The sequence below is a fragment of the Oncorhynchus mykiss genome, chromosome 1 (assembly GCF_057628025.1).
Source record: "Oncorhynchus mykiss isolate SJ-2025 chromosome 1, ASM5762802v1, whole genome shotgun sequence".
In the NCBI taxonomy this organism is placed as follows: domain Eukaryota; kingdom Metazoa; phylum Chordata; class Actinopteri; order Salmoniformes; family Salmonidae; genus Oncorhynchus; species Oncorhynchus mykiss.
In genome coordinates this window covers 91,000,708-91,018,796 of record NC_143022.1, presented here as the reverse complement: position 1 = coordinate 91,018,796, position 18,089 = coordinate 91,000,708, and the positions used below count along the sequence as shown (strand labels likewise).

The 18,089-nt window shown below is 42.9% G+C and overlaps 1 protein-coding gene across 5 annotated transcripts in view; it reads right to left on the bottom strand.

Moving 5' to 3' along the window:
- Positions 1 to 18,089, bottom strand: part of LOC110505954 (WD repeat-containing and planar cell polarity effector protein fritz homolog) — a 195,046-nt gene that overhangs the window by 68,113 nt on the left and 108,844 nt on the right. For all 5 annotated transcript variants that reach the window (XM_090184051.1, XM_090184047.1, XM_090184040.1 and 2 more), the window contains exon 11: positions 17,768 to 17,950. In XM_090184051.1, the coding sequence (XP_090040177.1) occupies positions 17,768 to 17,950 (183 nt within the window). The remainder of the gene's footprint in view (positions 1 to 17,767; positions 17,951 to 18,089) is intronic.

The window sequence follows — 18,089 nt, the reverse complement described above, 5'->3', positions numbered from 1 at the left end:
TGTTGACAGTCCTGAATAAAAACAAACATGAACTCACTCATAAAAACAGTGTTGACAGTCCTGAATAAAAACAAACATGAACTCACTCATAAAAACAGTGTTGACAGTCCTGAATAAAAACAATGTTGACAGTCCTGAATAAAAACAGTGTTGACAGTCCTGAATAAAAACAAACATGAACTCACTCATAAAAACAGTGTTGACAGTCCTGAATAAAAACAGTGTTGACAGTCCTGAATAAAAACAGTGTTGACAGTCCTGAATAAAAACAAACATGAACTCACTCATAAAAACAGTGTTGACAGTCCTGAATAAAAACAGTGTTGACAGTCCTGAATAAAAAACAGTGTTGACAGTCCTGAATAAAAACAGTGTTGACAGTCCTGAATAAAAACAAACATGAACTCACTCATAAAAACAGTGTTGACAGTCCTGAATAAAAACAGTGTTGACAGTCCTGAATAAAAACAGTGTTGACAGTCCTGAATAAAAACAGTGTTGACAGTCCTGAATAAAAACAAACATGAACTCACTCATAAAAACAGTGTTGACAGTCCTGAATAAAAACAGTGTTGACAGTCCTGAATAAAAACAATGTTGACAGTCCTGAATAAAAACAGTGTTGACAGTCCTGAATAAAAACAGTGTTGACAGTCCTGAATAAAAACAATGTTGAGAGTCCTGAATAAAAACAAACATGAACTCACTCATAAAAACAGTGTTGACAGTCCTGAATAAAAACAAACATGAACTCACTCATAAAAACAGTGTTGACAGTCCTGAATAAAAACAATGTCGACAGTCCTGAATAAAAACAGTGTTGACAGTCCTGAATAAAAACAAACATGAACTCACTCATAAAAACGGTGTTGACAGTCCTGAATAAAAACAGTGTTGACAGTCCTGAATAAAAACAATGTTGACAGTCCTGAATAAAAACAAACATGAACTCACTCATAAAAACAGTGTTGACAGTCATGAATAAAAACAAACATGAACTCACTCATAAAAACAGTGTTGACAGTCCTGAATAAAAACAGTGTTGACAGTCCTGAATAAAAACAATGTTGAGAGTCCTGAATAAAAACAAACATGAACTCACTCATAAAAACAGTGTTGACAGTCCTGAATAAAAACAAACATGAACTCACTCATAAAAACAGTGTTGACAGTCCTGAATAAAAACAATGTTGACAGTCCTGAATAAAAACAGTGTTGACAGTCCTGAATAAAAACAAACATGAACTCACTCATAAAAACAGTGTTGACAGTCCTGAATAAAAACAGTGTTGACAGTCCTGAATAAAAACAATGTTGACAGTCCTGAATAAAAACAAACATGAACTCACTCATAAAAACAGTGTTGACAGTCATGAATAAAAACAAACATGAACTCACTCATAAAAACAGTGTTGACAGTCCTGAATAAAAACAGTGTTGACAGTCCTGAATAAAAACAATGTTGACAGTCCTGAATAAAAACAGTGTTGACAGTCCTGAATAAAAACAGTGTTGACAGTCCTGAATAAAAACAGTGTTGACAGTACTGAATAAAAACAAACATGAATTCACTCATAAAAACAGTGTTGACAGTCCTGAATAAAAACAGTGTTGACAGTCCTGAATAAAAACAAACATGAACTCACTCATAAAAACAGTGTTGACAGTCCTGAATAAAAACAGTGTTGACAGTCCTGAATAAAAACAATGTTGACAGTCCTGAATAAAAACAAACATGAACTCACTCATAAAAACAGTGTTGACAGTCATGAATAAAAACAAACATGAACTCACTCATAAAAACAGTGTTGACAGTCCTGAATAAAAACAGTGTTGACAGTCCTGAATAAAAACAAACATGAATTCACTCATAAAAACAGTGTTGACAGTCCTGAATAAAAACAGTGTTGACAGTCCTGAATAAAAACAGTGTTGACAGTCCTGAATAAAAACAAACATGAACTCACTCATAAAAACAGTGTTGACAGTCCTGAATAAAAACAGTGTTGACAGTCCTGAATAAAAACAATGTTGACAGTCCTGAATAAAAACAAACATGAACTCACTCATAAAAACAGTGTTGACAGTCATGAATAAAAACAAACATGAACTCACTCATAAAAACAGTGTTGACAGTCCTGAATAAAAACAGTGTTGACAGTCCTGAATAAAAACAATGTTGACAGTCCTGAATAAAAACAGTGTTGACAGTCCTGAATAAAAACAGTGTTGACAGTCCTGAATAAAAACAGTGTTGACAGTCCTGAATAAAAACAAACATGAATTCACTCATAAAAACAGTGTTGACAGTCCTGAATAAAAACAGTGTTGACAGTCCTGAATAAAAACAAACATTAACTCACTCATAAAAACAATGTTGACAGTCCTGAATAAAAACAGTGTTGACAGTCCTGAATAAAAACAGTGTTGACAGTCCTGAATAAAAACAATGTTGACAGTCCTGAATAAAAACAGTGTTGACAGTCCTGAATAAAAACAGTGTTGACAGTCCTGAATAAAAACAGTGTTGACAGTCCTGAATAAAAACAAACATGAATTCACTCATAAAAACAGTGTTGACAGTCCTGAATAAAAACAGTGTTGACAGTCCTGAATAAAAACAAACATTAACTCACTCATAAAAACAATGTTGACAGTCCTGAATAAAAACAATGTTGACAGTCCTGAATAAAAACAGTGTTGACAGTCCTGAATAAAAACAAACATGAACTCACTCATAAAAACAGTGTTGACAGTCCTGAATAAAAACAGTGTTGACAGTCCTGAATAAAAACAGTGTTGACAGTCCTGAATAAAAACAAACATGAACTCACTCATAAAAACAGTGTTGACAGTCCTGAATAAAAACAGTGTTGACAGTCCTGAATAAAAAACAGTGTTGACAGTCCTGAATAAAAACAGTGTTGACAGTCCTGAATAAAAACAAACATGAACTCACTCATAAAAACAGTGTTGACAGTCCTGAATAAAAACAGTGTTGACAGTCCTGAATAAAAACAGTGTTGACAGTCCTGAATAAAAACAGTGTTGACAGTCCTGAATAAAAACAAACATGAACTCACTCATAAAAACAGTGTTGACAGTCCTGAATAAAAACAAACATGAACTCACTCATAAAAACAGTAGCATCTTGCTGTATTCTTTGACAGTCTCTCTCTGGTCAAGGTTTTTAAAAGTTGTATGAAATCACATATAGGCTAGTAGCCAATCAAACTTTGCTGTGGCTGTGGAAGCTGTAGGCATGGTGATTTGAGCTATCCGATTGGCCAGCACAGTAGGCGTGTCCTGATTCAGCCACAGATCTCCAGGTCCACCGGGTGAAGTTTGTCTTTTCAGAAACATTAAATGGTTCAAAATAGGAAAACTTTGGTGACCACTTGGCTTTTCTACAGAAATGTCTTCAATATCGACCGGTTGGTGACCACTTGGCTTTTCCACAGAAATGTCTTTAGTATCGACCAGTTGGTGACCACTTGGCTTTTCTACAGAAATGTCTTTAGTATCGACCAGTTGGTGACCACTTGGCTTTTCTACAGAAATGTCTTTAGTATCGACCAGTTGGTGACCACTTGGCTTTTCTACAGAAATGTCTTTAGTATCGACCAGTTGGTGACCACTTGGCTTTTCTACAGAAATGTCTTTAGTATCGACCAGTTGGTGACCACTTGGCTTTTCCACAGAAATGTCTTTAGTATCGACCAGTTGGTGACCACTTGGCTTTTCTACAGAAATGTCTTTAGTATCGACCTGTTGGTGACCACTTGGCTTTTCTACAGAAATGTCTTTAGTATCGACCAGTTGGTGACCACTTGGCTTTTCTACAGAAATGTCTTTAATATCGACCGGTTGGTGACCACTGCTCTGAACCTTGTAAGATTTAAGTAGCGGGCACAAGACGTTTAAAATATGTATTTTGTCTGTGTGTGTGTGTGTGTGTGTGTGTGTGTGTGTGTGTGTGTGTGTGTGTGTGTGTGAGTGTGTGTGTGTGTGTGTGAGGTTTCTGATACTTGTGTGAGTGTGTCGAGAGAGCTCTGTGTATACAGTTGAAGTCAGAAGTTTACATACACTTCAGCCAAAAACATTTAAACTCAGTTTTTAACAATTCCTGACATTTAATCCTAGTAAAAATTCCCTGTGTTAGGTCAGTTAGGATCACCACTTTATTTTAGGAATGTCAAATGTCAGATTAATAGTAGAGAGAATGATTTATTTCAGATTGTATTTCTTTCATCACATTCCCAGTGGGTCAGAAGTTTACAGACACTCAATTAGTATTTGGTAGCGTTGCCTTTAAATTGTTTAACTTGGGTCAAACGTTTCGGGTAGCCTTCCACAAGCTTCCCACAATAAGTTGGGTGAATTTTGGCCCATTCCTCCTGACAGATCTGGTGTAACTGAGTCAGGTTTGTAGGCCTCCTTGCTTGCACACGCTTTTTCAGTTCTGCCCAGTCATTTTCTATAGGATTGAGGTCAGGGCTTTGTGATGGTCCTCCAATACCTTGACTCTGTTGTCCTTAAGCCATTTTGCCACAACTTTGGAAGTATGCTTGGGATCATTGTCCATTTGGAAGACCCATTTGCGACCAATCTTTAACTTCCTGACTGATGTCTTGAGATGTTGCTTCAATATATCCAGATAATTGTCCATCCTCATGAAGCCATCTATTTTGTGAAGTGCACCAGACCCTCCTGCAGCAAAGCTACCCCACAACAAGATGCTGCCACCCCCGTGCTTCACGGTTGGGATGGTGTTCTTCAGCTTGCAAGCAACCCCCTTTTCCAAACAAACATAACGATGGTCATTATGGCCAAACAGTTATATTTTTGTTTCATCAGACCAGAGGACATTTCTCCAAAAAGTCCGATCTTCGTCCCCATGTACAGTTGCAAATCGTAGTCTGGCTTTTTTTATAGCGGTTTTGGAGCAGTGGCTTCTTCCTTGCTGAGCGGCCTTTCAGGTTATGTCAATATAGGACTCGTTTTACTGTGGATATTGATAGTTTTGTACCCGTTTCCTCCAGCATCTTCACAAGGTCCTTTGCTGTTGTTCTGGGATTGATTTGCACTTTTCGTACCAAAGTACTTTAATCTCTAGGAGACAGAACGCGTCTCCTTCCTGAGCGTTATGACGGCTGCGTGGTCCCATGGTGTTTATACTTGCGTACTATTGTTTGTACAGATGAACGTGGTACCTTCAGGCGTTTGGAAATTGTTCCCAAGGATGAACCAGACTTGTGGAGATCTACAATTTTTTTTCTGAGGTCTTGGCTGATTTATTTTGATTTACCCATGATGTCAAGCAAAGAGGCACTGAGTTTGAAGGTAGGCCTTGAAATACATCCATCCACAAGTAGACCTCCAATTGACTCAAAGTATGTCAATTAGCCTATCAGAAGCTTCTAAAGCCATGACATCACTTTCTGGAATTTTCCAAGCTGTTTAAAGGCACAGTCAATTTAGTGTATGTAAACTTCTGACCCACTGGAATTGTGATACAGTGAATTATAAGTGAAATAATCTGTCTGTACACAATTGTTGGATAAATTACTTGTGTCATGCACAAAGTAGATGTCCTAACCGACTTGCCAAAAGTACAGTTTGTTAACAAAAAATGTGTGGAGTGGTTAAAAAACAAGTTTTAATGACTCCAACCTAAGTGTATGTAAACTTCCGACTTCAACTGTAAGACTGTGTGTGTGTGTGTGTGGCTGTGATATAGGTTGCACGGCAGTCAGGAGTGTACCATATGATCTCAATTACCTGAATTTTCACCTGCAGCAGTCGACACCTAACCTTCCTGTACACAAAACGAGATGCCCTGCACCTTCACTGTCCGCAAACACACACACCTTCACTGTCCGTACACACACACACACACACACACACACACACACACACACACACACACACACACACACACACACACACACACACACACACACACACACACACACACACACACACACACACACACACACACACACACACACACACACACACACACACACACACACACACCCGCTCAACCAGTCCCCACTTCCTCCCAACCCCCTAAATACCACACTTAACCTGTTCTTCAACCTATTCCAACACAACCCCACTACAACATTTCACTGTCCTTACACACACACCTTCACTGTCCATAAACAAACACACACACCTTCACTGTCCGTAAACAAACACACACACCTTCACTGTCTGCAAACACACACACCTTCACTGTCCTTACAAACACACACACCTTCGCTGTCCGTAAACACACACACACACACACACACACACACACACACACACACACACACACACACACACACACACACACACACACCTTCACTGTCCTTACACACACACACACACACCTTCACTGTCCGTACACACACACACACACACACCTTCACTGTCCGTACACACCCACACAGCTTCACTGTCCATACACACAACACCAGAAAGCTCTCCTGCCGGTAAGAGCACAAAACCTTCTCATTTCATTATTCATCAGTCAATAACCCAGGGATTCAATAACCCAGGGAAGAAAGGCATTATCAATCCCCTGCAGTCATCAGACATTATCCATCACCTGCAGTCATCAGGCATTATCAATCCCCTGCAGTCATCAGGCATGATCATTCACCTGCAGTCACCAGGCATTATCAATCACCTGCAGTCATCAGACATTATCAATCACCTGCAGTCATCAGGCATTATCAATCACCTGCAGTCACCAGGCATTATCAATCACCTGCAGTCATCAGACATGATCAATCCCCTGCAGTCATCAGGCATTATCAATCACATGCAGTCATCAGGCATTATCAATCCCCTGCAGTCATCAGACATTATCAATCACCTGCAAGTCATCAGACATTATCAATCACCTGACGTCATCAGACATTAACAATCACATGCAGTCATCAGGCATTATCAATCCCCTGCAGTCATCAGACATTATCAATCACCTGCAGTCATCAGACATTATCAATCACCTGCAGTCATCAGGCATTATCAATCACCTGCAATCACCAGGCATTATCAATCACCTGCAGTCACCAGGCATTATCAATCACCTGCAGTCATCAGACATGATCAATCCCCTGTAGTCACCAGGCATTATCAATCACATGCAGTCATCAGGCATTATCAATCACCTGCAGTCATCAGACATTATCAATCACCTGCAAGTCATCAGACATTATCAATCACCTGACGTCATCAGACATTATCAATCACATGCAGTCATCAGGCATTATCAATCCCCTGCAGTCATCAGACATTATCAATCACCTGCAAGTCATCAGACATTATCAATCACCTGACGTCATCAGACATTATCAATCACATGCAGTCATCAGGCATTATCAATCCCCTGCAGTCATCAGACATTATCAATCACCTGCAAGTCATCAGACATTATCAATCACCTGACGTCATCAGACATTATCAATCACATGCAGTCATCAGGCATTATCAATCCCCTGCAGTCATCAGACATGATCAATCACCTGACGTCATCAGACATTATCAATCATCTGCAGTCATCAGGCGTTATCAATCCCCTGCAGTCATCAGACATGATCAATCACCTGATGTCATCAGATATTATCAATCATATGCAGTCATCAGGCGTTATAAGTCATCTGAGTGTCATTATAATAATGCAATGAGTGTGCAAAGCTGTCATCAAGGTAAAGGGTGGCTACTTTGAAGAATCTCAAACATATTTTGATTTGTTGAAAACTTTTTTGGTTACTACATGATTCCATATGTGTTATTTCATAGTTTTGATGTCTTCACTACTATTCTACAATGTAGAAAATAGTAAAAAATAAAGAAAACCCCTGAAATGAGTAGGAGTGTCCACACTGGTACTGTATGTGTGTGAGGTGGGGTGGGGGCGCACGTAGTCAGACGATTAGGGGGCAAAGTGACGACCACCTTATTGTCTAATCAATTTAATGAACGGGGGAAGAGGGGAGGGATTGTTAGTCCCAATTAAAATTACAAACTGGCAATTAGCAAACCTCTCAAATCCCCTAAAGACTCCGCTAATGTGGCAAATAGATCAGCTGAGATCTGTGTGTGAGCATGTGAGCATGTGTGTGTGTGTGTGTGTGTGTATATACAGTGCCTTGAGAAAGTATTCGGCCCCCTTGAACTTTGCGACCTTTTGCCACATTTCAGGCTTCAAGCATAAAGATATAAAACTGTATTTTTTTGTGAAGAATCAACAACAAGTGGGACACAATCATGAAGTGGAACGACATTTATTGGATATTTCAAACTTTTTTAACAAATCAAAAACTGGGCGTGCAAAATTATTCAGCCCCTTTACTTTCAGTGCAGCAAACTCTCTCCAGAAGTTCAGTGAGGATCTCTGAATGATCCAATGTTGACCTAAATGACTAATGATGATAAATACAATCCACCTGTGTGTAATCAAGTCTCCGTATAAATGCACCTGCACTGTGATAGTCTCAGAGGTCCGTCAAAAGCGCAGAGAGCATCATGAAGAACAAGGAACACACCAGGCAGGTCCGAGATACTGTTGTGAAGAAGTTTAAAGCCGGATTTGGATACAAAAAGATTTCCCAAGCTTTAAACATCCCAAGGAGCACTGTGCAAGCGATAATATTGAAATGGAAGGAGTATCAGACCACTGCAAATCTACCAAGACCTGGCCGTCCCTCTAAACTTTCAGCTCATACAAGGAGAAGACTGATCAGAGATGCAGCCAAGAGGCCCATGATCACTCTGGATGAACTGCAGAGATCTACAGCTGAGGTGGGAGACTCTGTCCATAGGACAACAATCAGTCGTATATTGCACAAATCTGGCCTTTATGGAAGAGTGGCAAGAAGAAAGCCATTTCTTAAAGATATCCATAAAAGTGTCATTTAAAGTTTGCCACAAGCCACCTGGGAGACACACCAAACATGTGGAAGAAGGTGCTCTGGTCAGATGAAACCAAAATTTAACTTTTTGGCAACAATGCAAAATGTTATGTTTGGCGTAAAAGCAACACAGCTCATCACCCTGAACACACCATCTCCACTGTCAAACATGGTGGTGGCAGCATCATGGTTTGGGCCTGCTTTTCTTCAGCAGAGACAGGGAAGTTGGTTAAAATTGATGGGAAGATGGATGGAGCCAAATACAGGATCATTCTGGAAGAAAACCTGATGGAGTCTGCAAAAGACCTGAGACTGGGACGGAGATTTGTCTTCCAACAAGACAATGATCCAAAACATAAAGCAAAATCTACAATGGAATGGTTCAAAAATAAACATATCCAGGTGTTAGAATGGCCAAGTCAAAGTCCAGACCTGAATCCAATCGAGAATCTGTGGAAAGAACTGAAAACTGCTGTTCACAAATGCTCTCCATCCAACCTCACTGAGCTCGAGCTGTTTTGCAAGGAGGAATGGGAAAAAATGTCAGTCTCTCGATGTGCAAAACTGATAGAGACATACCCCAAGCGACTTACAGCTGTAATCGCAGCAAAAGGTGGCGCTACAAAGTATTAACTTAAGGGGGCTGAATCATTTTGCACGCCCAATTTTTCAGTTTTTGATTTGTTAAAAAAGTTTGAAATATCCAATAAATGTTGTTCCACTTCATGATTGTGTCCCACTTGTTGTTGATTCTTCACAAAAAAATACAGTTTTATATCTTTATGTTTGAAGCCTGAAATGTGGCAAAAGGTCGCAAAGTTCAAGGGGGCCGAATACTTTCGCAAGGCACTGTATATGAGGTGAGTCTGAGTTCTGTGTGTCAGCATCTGCGCCTTGCTAAGTCTCACCACACATGCACACACTAGCCTGCTAGTTATACAAACACCCAACAGTCTAGCTAGCCTAACACCAAACAGTCTAGCTAGACTAATCCCTAGCCTGTTAGTGACAAACAGACTACCTAGCCTAACCTGTTAGTGACAAACAGACTAACTAGCCTAACCCCTAGCCTGCTTGAAACGCCAAACAGTCTAGCTAGCCTAACCTAATCAGTTAGTCAAACAGACTAGCTAGCCTAACCTGTTAGTGACAAATAAACTAACTAGCCTAACCCCTACCCTGTTAGTGACAAACAAACTAGCTATCTTAACCCCTAGCCAGCTTGTGAAACACCAAACAGTCTAGCTGGCCTAACCCCTAGCCTATTAGTCAAACAGTCTAGCTAGCCTAACCCCTAGCCTGCTTGCGAAACGCCAAACAGTCTAGCTAGCCTAACTTAGTCAGTTAGTCAAACAGTCTAGCTAGCCTAACCCCTAGCCTGCTAGTAAAACACCAATCAGTCTAGCTAGCCTAACCCCTCGTTTGTTAGTTAAACACCAAACAGTCTAGCTAGCCTAACCCCTAGTCTGCTAGTGAAACACCAAACAGTCTAGCTAGCCTAACCCCTAGCCTGTTAGTGACAAACAGACTAGCTAGCCTAACCCCTAGCCTGCTTGTGAAACACCAAACAGTCTAGCTGGCCTAACCCCTAGCCTATTAGTCAAACAGTCTAGCTAGCCTAACCCCTAGCCTGCTTGCGAAACGCCAAACAGTCTCGCTAGCCTAACTTAGTCAGTTAGTCAAACAGTCTAGCTAGCCTAACCCCTAGCCTGCTAGTAAAACACCAATCAGTCTAGCTAGCCTAACCCCTCGTTTGTTAGTGAAACACCAAACAGTCTAGCTAGCCTAACCCCTAGTCTGCTAGTGAAACACCAAACAGTCTTGCTAGCCTAACCCCTAGCCTGCTAGTGAAACACCAATCAGCCTAGCTAGCCTAACCCCTAGTCTGCTAGTGAAACACTGAACAGTCTAGCTAGCCTAAACACTAGTATTCTAGTGAAACACCAAACAGTCTAGCTAGCCTAACCCCTAGTCTGCTAGTGAAACACCAATCAGTCTAGCTAGCCTAACCCCTAGTCTCCTAGTGAAACACCAAACAGTCTAGCTAACCGCGTCTTTTCCCCAACTCAGTTAAGCCAAAACCACGCCCCGTTATTCAGAGGAGTGTTCTACTACGCTCCCATTGGCTAGCTAGCGTTGTCTCACTCACAGGCGATCAGCACAGAGACTGTGACCTTCCAAGGTAAGGATGGAAAGTTGAATTTAACAATTAGCTGCCTACCGTAATCCAGACCTGTTATTATCAGGTTTGGTAACATTTGCCCATGTATTTATTTTCAGAGTTTCAATGAGTTGTAAAAATGTCTCAGAGAACTCTGCTGAATTCCCTCAATTGAAGGGCAGCTAGGTTAACCTAGGCTACTTAACGTTACTAGCTCAGTATTTGAAGTTGTTTTATTAAACCTTATGTAGTCTATTATCAGGTAAAAGCATATGCTTATTATTCATAATTTCTCAAATAATTATTAGCTAATCATTCAGTCGAATACGCTATGCTACAGCCATTGAATCTGTCTTTGAGCGTTAAAGGGATGTTAATGGCTAGTTCGGTCCACGACATTATGTTATTATATTTTTTCAATCTTGAAATACAAGGGCAAATGTTATTAATCAGTGACTGAAATTTCACGCTATGTGATATTCACTTCCGGACTTGGAGACTCGGGAGACTTGGGAGACTTGGAGAGTGCTGAAAGCATTGCAGAACGGCCCTCTGAATAACGGGGCGTGGTTTTGGCTGCGTTGGGGGGGGGGGGGGGGGGGGGGGGAGAAAGAGGCAGCCTAACCACTAGTCTGTTAGTGAAACAAAAAGGTCGGGCACCTATAATCCAATTCCAATGATTTAATTAAATGAGTGTGTGGAGTTCCAAAACCAGAGGCTGTTTAAGGCCTCTGTAGTTTGTCTGTGTGACTGTTATTTTCTTGTCTTGTATATATCCCTTACAAAACAAAGACAGCAGTTGTACAAGTGCAGTAACTGCCGTCGACTGTGGTATTTTGTAAGCAGTAATTGCAGAATAACTTCAGTGTAATGCAGTTATACTGCAATGGATGAGTCCATTGCTCCTGTAAATACTCTGACATTATGCTATGTGTCTCTATTCACTACAAAGGAAAGGAACCTTTTAACCAGCAGCAATGAGACACTAAACGCAGCACCAAACCTTGAGGTAAAGAAGCTCAAGTAGAAAACTACACAAAAACAACATCCTCAATGATGCGCTTCGGATGTTGAGTTTGTGTCAACACTGTAAAACACGTTTAGTAGCGTTTCTCGCTCTCTTAGTCTTCTCTTTATTTCTCTGTGCAAAAAACAACAACAAACTAGACTCTTTCAGAGGACGTGTGGCGCACGGCACGCACCAAGCTGCCCTTCCGTAGCCTCTCCCCGAGCAGCCCTCGCCCCAGCGAACGTGTGCCCAGATGAGATAACTCTGGCAGGCAGAGGGAAGCAAGAGGGAGGGCCTCCTCCTCTGGAAGAGAAGAACATGAAAAAACCTGGATGCAGGCCAAGTCTTTCTTGTCTTTCTTTCTCACCGCTTCGAACTCACTCCCTCCCTCCCCCTTCCTCCCTCCCTCCCTCCCTACCTCTAGCCCTCTCCCTCCCTCCCTACCTCTAGCCCTCTCCCTCCCTCCCTCCCTCCCTGTCTCGCCCCCTTCCCCCTCCCTCCTCACCCTCCCTCCCCCTTCCTCCCTACCTCTAGCCCTCTCCCTCCCTCCCTGTCTCGCCTCCTCCCCCCCTCCCTCCCCCTTTCTCCCTACCTCTAGCCCTCTCCCTCCCTCCGTCTCGCCTCCTCCCCCCTCCCTCCCCCTTCCTCCCTACCTCTAGCCCTCTCCCTCCCTCCCTGTCTCGCCCCCTCCCTCCCTCCTCCCCCTCCCTCCCCCTTCCTCCCTACCTCTAGCCCTCTCCCTCCCTCCCTGTCTCGCCCCCTCCCTCCCTACCTACCTCTCCTCCTCACCCTCCCTCCCCCTTCCTCCCTACCTCTAGCCCTCTCCCTCCCCCTTATATCTCCCCCTCTCCCCACCCTCCCTCTCTCCCCTACCCTCCCTCTCCCTTACCCCACCCTCCCTCTCTCCCTCTCTCCCTCTCTCCTTCCCCCTTACCCCCTACACCTCCCTCCTTCCTCTCTCTCCCATGTAGCAGACCTAATGAATTGAGTGACTAAAGAAAATGAGAGCTAAACAAGCAGGAAGACAAACAGACAGAAAGAGAAGAACAAGTGTGACTGAACACAGAACAGAAACACACACACACACACACACACACAGAGAGAAACACACACACAGAAACACACATGCACACACACACACACACACACACACACACACACAGAAACACACACGTTGGCGAGAATAATCATCGCAGAAAGACGCACGGTTACTTTCTTCATCAAAACCTTGGCAGACGATCAGAGGAGAGGAGGCTATTGTCAGAACCTGCATGCAAGTACACACACACACACACACACACACACACACACGTGCGCACACACACACGCCTCTCCACACACACAGACACCCTCCTCTCCCTCAGTTAAGTCGCATCGTCTTCTTGTGTCAGTGTCACATTTTCCTTCAAATATACACACTTCCCTACACACACACACACACACACACACACAAACCCATCCACTCACACACACACACACACACACACACACATTTCCCCCTACATACAACCCCCCTACACACACACACACACACACCCACACATTTCCCCCCACATACAACCCCCCCTACACACACACATACACACACACACATTTCCCCCCACATACAACCCCCCTACACACACACACACACACACTCACACATTTCCCCCCACATACAACCCCACCCCCTACACACACACACACACACACACACACACACACACACACACACACACACACACACACACACACACACCCACACTCACACATTTCCCCCCACATACAACCCCCCCCTACACACACACACACACACACACACACACATTTCCCCCACATACACCCCCCCCCTCTACACACACACACACACACACACATTTCCCCCCACATACAACCCCCCTCCACACACACACACACACACACACACACACACACACACACACACACACACACACACACACACACACACACACACACACACATTTCCCCCCACATACAACCCCCCTCTACACACACACATGGTTTTCTTATGACAGTGTCACATCGCATCTTCTTCCAAAGTCACAACAATTAAGAGACGTGCTCCTCTCCTCCTCGGCAGGAACGTTTTGATTGGCAAACTTAATCTGAGGGCCCCAGGGGACACAGCCACTGTAAACGATTTATCGGAAAAATGCATCCCAGAATGCACCTGTGGGGGGCCCATGGCCCAGGGGCGATTATTGAATAACCTCTACGAGCTATGATTCCTTCTGCTTGCCCTCGCCAACCGACCGACCCACACATTAACTTCCCTCAACTCTAACAGTATTGATGCAGGGGTTGATGTAGCCAACACTGTGTGTGTGTGTGTGTGTGTGTGTGTGTGTGTGGGAGAGATGTGAGTGATGTGCTCCTCTCCTAAAGTGATAGTAGGTATGCAGGGTTTTGTTCCAGCACTACACAAACTTAACAAGTTATGGGCTACCCTACCGCCTGGCGACGGAGGTTTGAGTCCCGTCTAGACCTCTTCTGTCTCTGCTCTTACATTCAGTCTCCCTCTCTGTTTTCCCACTGTACTGTCTAAAATACTAAATAAACAGGAAAGAGGATTAATACAACTAAACAGTATGGATGTTAGGGCAGGGGTGGCCAACCAACCCTCCTTCTGGGGAGGGAGGTTTACAGGGAGTGCAGGGTTTTGTTTCAGCCCCACACTGTTACATTCTATTAATCAGCTGCTCCTCAGGACCTTGAGAGCAGACAGACAGCGAGAGAGACAGACAGACAGCGAGAGAGAGAGACAGACAGACAGCGAGAGAGAGAGACAGACAGCGATTGAGACAGACAGACAGACAGCGAGAGAGAGACAGACAGACAGCGAGAGGGAGAGACAGACAGCGAGAGAGAGAGACAGACAGCGAGAGAGAGAGAGAAATCAGCTCAATGCAATTGAAGAATCCATAGACTCTAACCACTTCTGGGAAAATTGGAAAACACTAAACAAACAACAACACAAAGAATTATCTATCCAAAATGGAGATGTATGGGTAAACCACTTCTCCAATCTTTTTGGCTCTATAACAAAGAATAAAGAGCAAAAACATATACATGATCAAATACAGATCTTAGAATCAACTATTAAAGACTACCAGAACCCACTGGATTCTCCAATTACATTGAATGAGTTACAGGACAAAATAAAAACCCTCCAACCCAAAAAGGCCTGTGGCGTTGATGGTATCCTCAATGAAATGATCAAATATACAGACAACAAATTCCAATTGGCTATACTAAAACTCTTTAACATCATACTTAGCTCTGGCATCTTCCCCAATATTTGGAACCAAGAACTGATCACCCCAATCCACAAAAGTGGAGACAAATTTGACCCCCAATAACTACCGTGGAATATGTGTCAACAGTAACCTTGGGAAAATCCTCTGCATTATTATTAACAGCAGACTCGTACATTTCCTCAATGAAAACAATGTACTGAGCAAATGTCAAATTGGCTTTTTACCAAATTACCGTACAACAGACCATGTATTCACCCTGCACACCCTAATTGACAACCAAACAAACCAAAACAAAGGCAAAGTCTTCTCATGCTTTGTTGATTTCAAAAAAGCCTTCGACTCAATCTGGCATGAGGGTCTGCTATACAAACTGATGGAAAGTGGTGTTGGGGGTAAAACATACGACATTATAAAATCCATGTACACAAACAACAAGTGTGCGGTTAAAATTGGCAAAAAACACACACATTTCTTCACACAGGGTCGTGGGGTTAGACAGGGATGCAGCTTAAGCCCCACCCTCTTCAACATATATATCAACGAATTGGCGCAGGCACTAGAAAAGTCTGCAGCACCCGGCCTCCCCCTGCTAGAATCCGAAGTCAAATGTCTGCAGTTTGCCGATGATCTGGTGCTTCTGTCACCAACCAAGGAGGGCCTACCGCAGCACCTAGATCTTATGCACAGATTCTGTCAGACCTGGGCCCTGACAGTAAATCTCAGTAAGACCAAAATAATGGTGTTCCAAAAAAAGATCCAGTCACCAGGACCACAAATACAAATTCCATCTAGACACTGTTGCCCTAGAGCACACAAAAAACTATACATACCTTGGCCTAAACATCAGCGCCACAGGTAACTTCCACAAAGCTGTGAACGATCTGAGAGACAAGGCAAGAAGGGCATTCTATGCCATCAAAAGAAACATAAATTTCAACATACCAATTAGGATTTGGCTAAAAATACTTGAATCAGTCATAGAGCCCATTGCCCTTTATGGTTGTGAGGTCTGGGGTCCGCTCACCAACCAATACTTCACAAAATGGGACAAACACCAAATTGAGACTCTGCACGCAGAATTCTGCAAAAATATCCTCCGTGTACAACGTAGAACACCAAATAATGCCTGCAGAGCAGAATTAGTCCGATACCCACTAATTATCAAAATCCAGAAAAGAGCCGTTAAATTCTACAACCACCTAAAAGGAAGTGATTCACAAACCTTCCATAACAAAGCCATCACCTACAGAGAGATGAACCTGGAGAAGAGTCCCCTAAGCAAGCTGGTCCTGGGGCTCTGTTCACAAACACAAACACACCCTACAGAGCCCCAGGACAACAGCACAATTAGACCCAACCAAATCATGAGAAAACAAAAAGATAATTACTTGACACATTGGAAAGAATTAACAAAAAAACAGAGCAAACTAGAATGCTATTTGGCCCTAAACAGAGAATACACAGCGGCAGAATACCTGACTACTGTGACTGACCCAAAATTAAGGAAAGCTTTGACTATGTACAGACTCAGTGAGCATAGCCTTGCTATTGAGAAAGGCCGCCGAAGGAAGACATGGCTCTCAAGAGAAGACAGGCTATGCGCTCAATGCCCACAAAATGAGGTGGAAACTGAGCTGCACTTCCTAACCTCCTGCCCAATGTATGACCATATTAGAGAGACATATTTCCCTCAGATTACACAGATCCACAAAGAATTCGAAAACAAATCCAATTTTGAAAAACTCCCATATCTACTGGGTGAAATTCCACAGTGTTGCCATCACAGCAGCAAGATGTATGACCTGTTGCCACGAGAAAAGGGCAACCAGTGAAGAACACACACCATTGTAAATACAACCCATATTTATGCTTATTTATTTTATCTTGTGTCCTTTAACCATTTGTACATTGTTAAAACACTGTATATATATATAATATGACATTTGTAATGTCTTGACTGTTTTGAAACCTCTGTATGTGTAATGTTTACTGTTAATTTTTGTTGTTTTTCACTTTATATATTCACTTTGTATGTTGTCTACCTCACTTGCTTTGGCAATGTTAACACATGTTTCCCATGCCAATAAAGCCCTTGAATTGAATTGAATTGAGAGAGAGACAGACAGCGAGAGAGAGAGAGACAGACAGCGAGAGAGAGACAGACAGACAGCGAGAGAGACAGAGACCGAGAGACACAGAGAGACAGAGACCAAGAGACACAGAGAGAGAGACAGAGAGAGACAGAGAGCGAGACAGAGAGAGACAGAGACAGAGAGAGACAGAGAGAGGGACAGACAGACAGCGAGACACAGACAGACAGCAAGAGAGACAGACAGCGAGCGAGAGAGACAGACAGCGAGCGAGAGAGACAGAGAGAGAGAGACAGACAGAGAGAGAGAGAGAGACACATGGTACTGTCCACTCCACCCACCCAGTCTGAACCTCAGTGCGGCCAGTGGCCCTCCATGGAAGGCCAGCAACAGTGTATCAGCTCCCTCCAGCCCCGTCCCCCCAGCCCACCACAGCCCCTCCAGCCCCCCAGGACAGTGCAGATGCTGGGCAAGCCTCAGAGTGGTGGTGGCTGGGGATGGGTCCTCTCCCACTAGGGTCAACCCTAGAGGGGCAAAATCATTACAAATGATTAATCCATCTAATTAACATTTATTTACATTATTATTTCATACACAACAGGTCTAAACAACACAAAATGACAGAAAACAAAGTGGTATTAGAATAGAGAGTATTTTATGCTG